The sequence below is a fragment of the Halyomorpha halys genome, unplaced genomic scaffold (genome assembly GCF_000696795.3).
Source record: "Halyomorpha halys isolate HHAL.00 unplaced genomic scaffold, Hhal_1.1 Scaffold949.1, whole genome shotgun sequence".
In the NCBI taxonomy this organism is placed as follows: Eukaryota; Metazoa; Arthropoda; class Insecta; order Hemiptera; family Pentatomidae; genus Halyomorpha; species Halyomorpha halys.
The window spans coordinates 573155-580903 of record NW_027109590.1 but is presented as its reverse complement, the minus strand read 5'-3'; the positions used below and the strand labels follow the sequence as shown (position 1 = coordinate 580903).

Here is a 7749-nt window from a genome sequence, read left to right as displayed (position 1 = left end):
CAATTATGATGGGAAGAGTTAAAATAGTTTTTTATGATATTTGAATCTGCTCAACATGGCCTTGATTCAACATACCGCCATCTTGGTTTTTTGTATCACAAAGTTATTATCAACAATGAAACTTGGTTAGTTTGGTTTTTTGGATAAACAAAACAAATGAATATTAAAATGATACATAAAATAAAACATATTAAAAACCATTTATTCATCAAAATATACTATTTACTAAAAAAGAGCATATTACAATATATAAAAAAAAGTTTAAGATCCAATCCTGAGGGTACAGACAGAAATTCATAAAACTGATTTCGGTTAATATTGCTTAGTTTCGGCATGTATCAGATTCGGTTCTCATGATACACGGGGCAATTTGTCAAAAAATGGAAATAATCCTCCAGTAGGGTTCCATCACAAGCTGGACAAAGCTCCTGTGTGTCCAAAGTATATTTGTGTGGTTAAACTTGAAGTAATTGCATATTTACCGGAGAGTCGTAGTTGATCAATTATTTTCAAGTGAGCTATTGGGCAGCTGATTTTTAGGTAGCTTTGAGGAGCATCCGTTTTAATGAAGACCCTACCGTACCACGGGTTATAGGTCGATTCTTGTAATAACAAGAGGTCTATATTTTTGACAAATTCCCTATATCTATCCAAAATCTCCCCTATTATAATTTTGATACTTACCGGATCATTAAGGAGTATCGGGTCAAACATTCCGAAGCTCTCCAATATTTTTCTTATTTGTGTTACCCAATTATATTGCAGACTCGAATGGTTGTTACTGTCTAGCTGCAGTTTCTTTAAATAACATTGTTTCACAAAGCGAGTACAACTCATGTTAAGTATTTTTATTAGCCAGGACAAAGTTAACTTTAAACATCAATAGCCTTCTATCTACCATGGTTATTATAAATTTTTCCATTTGGGATTAAAAGATATACTTCAAACATTTTACTCATAATAATTTACTTTTGAGGTACTAGTGTTTTGGAACAGATTTAATTTTGTTATTTTATTGCTTTAATAAAAAAATAGTTCTCTTCTTTTGAAAGATATTTATTTAATTCTGTTACTCGTTTTAATTTAAAAGTTTTTTTTTTTTTTTTTTTTTTCAGGTTTCAGTAAATTGACTATGCCACATAGAAGGGTGACTAGAGGATTGGTCGGCCCACACCACATTTATGAATGCCGACGTACCAACATCATGGGTTCACTTGTCCAAGATGCTAGTCCTTTCCTTTTCCCTTGCACCATTGAGTACTCGCTTATATGTGCTGCCATCCTTTATGTAATGTGGAAGAATATCTCTAGGCTTTCGTCCCCAGCACCTGCTTCTCCTGACCACAATGATCATAAAGTTCCTCCTTTTCATTATAAACGTTCCCCACATCATTACTCTGTCGACTGTGCACAGGCACATAAAGGTCTTTTTGTTGGCATTCTTGTACTTGTTCTTACTATTATATCTCTTATTCTTTTTTTTGTCCTTATATCCCGCCCTGAGCTTGTTAGTTTTGCCGTAATGGAGTTAACTGTTTGTGAGCTGTCACTTTATGTAATGGCCACCTTTGCTACACTTATTGGCATGATACAGGTTCGTCACATTAATATATTTCTAGATTATTTAATTTTAACTATTATTGAGATTTATTAATTTTTTTATTTTCATAAGTACTATTCATAATTGAAATAAAGTCAATGACAAAATATTTCACTATTTTGTATTCACTTGTTCACAGCAACCAAACTAGTGATTTTGATCTAGTTGATTCAATTCACTTTGGTAAAAATATATTTGATGTTCAATGGTATACCATTTTTAGAACATTTTAGACTATAATTTTTTTTTTTTAAATTACATACCTGTTATCATCTTAGCTGACATTTTTAGTATTGTTGGAAAACTAGAACTTATTTATTTCTTTTCAGGTTAGGCAACTTAAGTATGACGGAGCGCGTAACTTGGAGCTGGATAATATTCTGCTTATTGGTGCACAGACAGGAATGTTTATCTACAGTACCTTCACTATAATTGGTGGGCACTTCACCTTGGAGAAAAATACGGTTCTAGTCTTAGCTACTGCACTTGCTTCTCTTGTACAAACCCTGTGTCAGACTATGTTTGTACTTGATGCATCCCGAAGGTAAGGACATTCTTTAATTCATATTTTATGACTTTTTTTTAGCAAAAAAGTCACTAAGCAGATGCTTTTAGTGTACATAAATATCTTAAAATCTTGTAATAGCTTAAATACCTTTTAGAACTTTTTTAAAGGATTTGAGGTCTTCTTTATTTGCTACCAAAACATATAAACAGATTGATGTATCCTACCACGTTCTTAGCAATTAATTCTATTTAATCAACCCTTCAGTGCTTTTGCCATGGTCACATAAAATTTTACTAGTTTTGTTTTTCTACAAATATTATTCCATGAACTTTGAACATAATAATAATGATTATTTAATAATTATTTGTATTCTTCATTTTTCAACTTTCATGCCTACGTGCATTTAACCATTGGGTCATTTCATATTAAATATCTGTTTTTATTATTTCATAAATTCAAATTGGGTTTAGTGGACTTTCTTTGTTTACTATCTTTATGTTTACAGATTATAATGAGCTGTTATTAATCCTCTCTTTTTTGGATAATATTTACTATCATTCCACTTGATAGCACTTTGTTTAGTATGCCAATAAATATGACCATAGAAACTCATGATTTTCGAGTAATTTTTTTTTTTTTGTGAATTTAAACTTGGACACTCGGCAGCCCTAACATTGCCGTGGCGTTCAGGGAATGATGTTGTAATGAACGGACCATTCGCTGGTGGTTAAAAAATTTTGGTTGTTAACATAGATTTGGATAACAAACCCAGAGGACTAACTTCACCAGCAATTGGCGACAATGAGCTTAGGCTTTCAGTTTCTTCCAAAAACCCTTACCATATAGTTAAAGAACTTGCAGCACAACTGAATAAAAGTGTATTGACAGTTTCTATACACTTAAAGAACATTGGTAAAGTAAAAAAAGGTAGATCTATAAGTACCTCATGAACATAATGAGACAGCAGCTGAAGTGTTATGAGACATGTGTTTCACTGCTTGCTATGCAAAAAATGAGGCTTTTATCAAAAGGATAATCACGTGTGATCAAAAGTGGAATGTATATAATGACAGGCATCGCTCAGATGATTAGTTAAATATCGAAAAATGACTGGGACACATGCCAAAACCAATTCACACCAAAAAAATTATTGATTTCTGTGTGGTTTATAATTCATTACTCCTTTTTTCTCCAGAGGTGAAACTATCACATCCACTGCAGCATATTGACATAATGCATCTAACACTTTTCAAAAAATAACCTGCATTGGTTAATTAGAAAGGAGTCCTTCCACACCCACCTTATTTGCAGACTTATCTTATTATAAAATGTAATCAATGTAAATTTTTTAAAAATAATTCTCTGGTCAAAAATGCATTTTCTCTCTTAATTTCTTCACAAAACCCTGGATTTTTCAGTTCTGGGATTGAAAAGTCGATAACATGTTAGGGAAAATGTCTAGAAAAAAAGATGTTTTGATTTCGTAAGGTTGTTTTACTATATAACCATTTCTGAAAAAATTGACATTTCATATGAAACGACCCTCTATTAATACAAATATTCTAAATAAGTAAATATTTGGATATTGATATTTATTGGAAGAGGGGGAAGGCAGAATCTAGGCCTAATTATTAGTCTTGAAATTAACTAGTGTCAGGATAAGGTAAGCTCTGGAAAATAAAATGATCAGTACTCAATGAATAGTAGGTATGGAAAGTGGTAAATTTTTTTCTTCTTTGAATTTCAATTTTTATAAAACTTGTTTAAAAAAAACTATCTTTTGACTTATTGTATATGCTTTCAGATCATGTGTCACTCCTGAACAGATTCGTCGAAAGCCAGGTCGTGAAATAGTTACATTTCTTTTGGTCACAAATCTTGCAATGTGGGCTATTAATACACTTGAAAAATCTCGTGCAGAATCACATCCAATTCAGCTTCACTTTTATGGTCTGTGGGCTTGGACCATAATTACCCATGTTTCAATGCCATTGGCGATCTTTTACAGGTTTCATTCCACAGTTTGTCTTTGTGAAATTTGGAAGCGGGCATACAAAATCAAACCAACATTTATGTAACAATACAAGAATGTTAGGAAGCTGAGAAGTGTTCCTTCCATTACATTCATTTCCTAACCTTTTCTTATAAAGGTTTTTATAACTTTATATTGTCAACTGTAAGAATAGAAAAAAAATGAAATTTTATTTTAAAAGTATTATTACAACATGATGAGCAGTCAATGTATACACTTTTATAGTTGTGAGTTTATCGTATCAGATATGTTGTTTATAAAGCCAGCTTTTAATAGGAAATTATTATATGAAAATGAAAGCAATTGTTTACAAAATGGCAGTAGCAATGTCTTTAAAATTGATTATTCCTTTTGAATGTCTTACTGGGACCAAACATTATGAGAACCCTCTAATAACTCACCCGAGTTGGTTGGAAACACTGTTAAGGAATTTTTATCCTCTCAAAAACAAACATTAAATTATCATTTGGTTCTATAATTTTTTAATCATTTGAAATGTCTTTAATCATTATCGTTTGAAATATTTCTTTTTTAATTTAATGTGAAATTCAGTTTAATTCTCACTTATTTTACTGTCAGTTAACATTTAATTTAAATATTGAAGACATTATTCTTTATTTCTGAGTAGTTTCATTGCTTTGAACTTAGCATATTAATATATTAGTAAATTTTTCTCTTACTAATAGAGTTTGAAATGCATAAAAGTTGAATTGATATAGGTATACAGCCATCTTGTATACTTTCAACTTTTATTATTTGTTACCTTTATATTGATGGTATTTTTTCAATTTATGAAATTTAAAAAAAAAATCATGAGACTGTAAATAATATGTGAAAGTTTGTCAAATATTTATTGATTCATTTTCAAAAACTGTTCATGTATGAATATGCATATCTATGTTGTGAATTGCATTTAGCATTTTGTATATTGCAATAAAAAGAATCTCAGCTAATGATAGCAAATTAATACTCAGTGCCATAGATCTTGAATGATATAATTATTATCTACAATTTTGAGCTTTAAGGTTCGACTGAATACTCAATGGTTGTGTATGTTATACTGAGGATTTCAGTACTCCTTTTATCATTGTAACAAAAATATTGTGTAGTAGATAGCATTTTACCTCAAACCTTTGTCGTACAAACAAAATAGGTGATAATATTTTATAAGCTACTAAATTCCATTATATGATGCTAGACAATACTTTTTTAATAGAATTATTTTAGGATTCATTTAGTATGTTCATTAACAAGATTAAGCCCTATATACCGATTTCCATTTTTATGTTACCATCTTAGTGGCATGAGGATTATTCAAATGTATAAATTAATTAATTATCAATTCAATTTAAAATTAATTTATTTGATTAGTTAAGCCCTTTTTGAATGCAATGGCCTCATTCCATCTTATACAATCACTTAGTATTTATTTCTGACTTACTTCTTGTTGTTTTTCTCTTAACTTCTTGGCTTTTATGATTCCTCTGACATGCCTCTCTGGTTTTATTATTTCTAGATTTATATAGGATGGATGGATTATCCATCATCAATGTTCTTATATTTCAGTTTCTTCCTGGATTTTTCTGATTTATTGCCATTACTAATTAAACTAAGCCTCCAATTATTGGTTTAATTGTCAATTCCTCATAATTGGTGAAAGAATGCCAATCCTTAACCATATGAAACTTATTTTTTCTACTTATGGTTATTTGTTGCTTATTATTCTCTTGTCATGTAGATGGTTTCTGAAAACAGTTTGGGGACAATCACTTTTTCTTTTGCTCATAGGCTAGTAATATGGCTTCTATTTCATTGTCTTCCTGTATGTATTTTTAAAAAAATCTATATATAATAATAAGGATCCTAATTGTTTTTTTTACAATCAGATACATTTTCAATTATTATACCATTTCAGAAGATATATATATTTGAAGCAATCGGGCTTAATGCCATATAAAATAAAATACTAGATTAATAGCCATTTGATAATAAATTTAAACAACATAAGTTTACTGTATAGAAATAACAAAATATTAAAAACAATATTCATAATATTTTTTTGAATTAAAACAATTTATGTGTAAATAGATTTTTTTTTATTGACTATGTGAAAATATTCATCTTAATTTTATACAATTTTTCACTCTTTTTCATGTTTGCAAGCAGATTCTAATAATGTTCAATTACTAGACCTGCATAATTTTATATTGCAATATGTGTGCTGTATTAAGGGCTTTCCACATTAAAAGCTTTACTGAATGAGGCCGAAAAGAGATAGAAGTTTTATGGTAATTTATTAAGCTGTTTCTCAGTGCCGAACAGGGTATTGTGTTGATTTTAAACCTAACTCTAATTATTGGGTATATCTCGTTGAAATTAATCATCCTCAAGCATAAACACAATGGAGAACTACTTTTTGTTAATAAAAAATGTTCTTAACTCTAGATAATCATATTTTGAACCATTATTGCCTTAATGATTGTAATTTCTGTAATGTTACCAACTTTTCTTTGTTTATTCAAATTTAAATTCATCTCTTTTTCTTTTTTTTAATTTTTACTGTTTTGTGATTTGATTTTGGTTGCTTTATAATTTTATAAAAAATAAAACACTTACTGCTTGAGGTTTGTCATCACTCATCATAAAACTGTAGAGATCTGTCACAGTGATTCTGTTGAGACTAGTTTTTGAAAGTTTCATGCTTGTCAACAGGAATCATTAAAGTTTAAAAATTGATGTTAATCTTTATGTTTGTTAATGTTGTTCAAATATTTTTAGTTTGGTATTTTGATCTTTTTGGACCCTACTGTCGCAATGTGTTTATTTGTTCATGTGAAGAGTAATGCTTTTGGATTGGAAAGCCCACTTATTTTTCTTTTCCTTTTATAACAAGTGTTCTCCTATGATGAAATAATGTATACATTAACGATATAGAAAAAGTTTTTTAATTGCTTAATTAACCTTTTAATCTAAAGCTACTTCGTTTCTTTTTTTTATACAAATTCATTTATACTGAATTAGTACTTCTTATAAGAAAGGTTTTATTCCTACTTTTTTTTTTAATGACATTTTAAAATTATTTTTATTAACTTAAAATAAAAGACAGAGTATTTATTAAAAACATGGAATGGAATTATGACTTTTAAATACATCTAATTTTACTATTTCATTTTTTAAAAGCATAGTCAGCCTGTGAATATGGCCATGAGAAAAATACAATATTAGGACCACTTCAGGTTGTTTCATAACAGTAAATTAAATAAGACTGAGCAAGGAGTTGAATAGCCTAGTCGCTAGAATTCTATTTATATGAAAAAACAAGTAATGTTCGGATTAATTAACGGTTTTCGGAACTATAGTTCATTTATATTAGAAAATATTAGGTATATTTTTACAATTTATTCATGGTTAAAAACTATCTCTTAGCAGCTGAAATAGTTCAGAAATGAAAATAAATTAATTTTTATATGCTATCAGTTTCAAGATTCATCTTGCTAAATCAAATATTTTTATAAGTGTGAGTTTCAATTATACATACTGCACAATCTATTTACAGAGCACATTTTTAAAAGTAAATTACTGAATATTGGTCATGGCTAGTTGGCTATT

The 7749-nt window shown here is 29.2% G+C and overlaps 1 protein-coding gene across 2 annotated transcripts in view; it reads left to right on the top strand.

The window, feature by feature from the left end:
• Nucleotides 1-6677, top strand: part of OtopLc (Otopetrin-like c) — a 21043-nt gene extending 14366 nt beyond the window's left edge. For both annotated transcript variants that reach the window (XM_014431211.2, XM_014431213.2), the window contains 3 exons: nucleotides 1116-1594; nucleotides 1930-2144; nucleotides 3913-6677. In XM_014431211.2, coding sequence (XP_014286697.1) covers nucleotides 1116-1594; nucleotides 1930-2144; nucleotides 3913-4186 — 968 coding nt within the window. In that variant the 3' untranslated portion in view covers nucleotides 4187-6677. The remainder of the gene's footprint in view (nucleotides 1-1115; nucleotides 1595-1929; nucleotides 2145-3912) is intronic.
• The last annotated feature ends 1072 nt before the right edge of the window (nucleotides 6678-7749 follow it).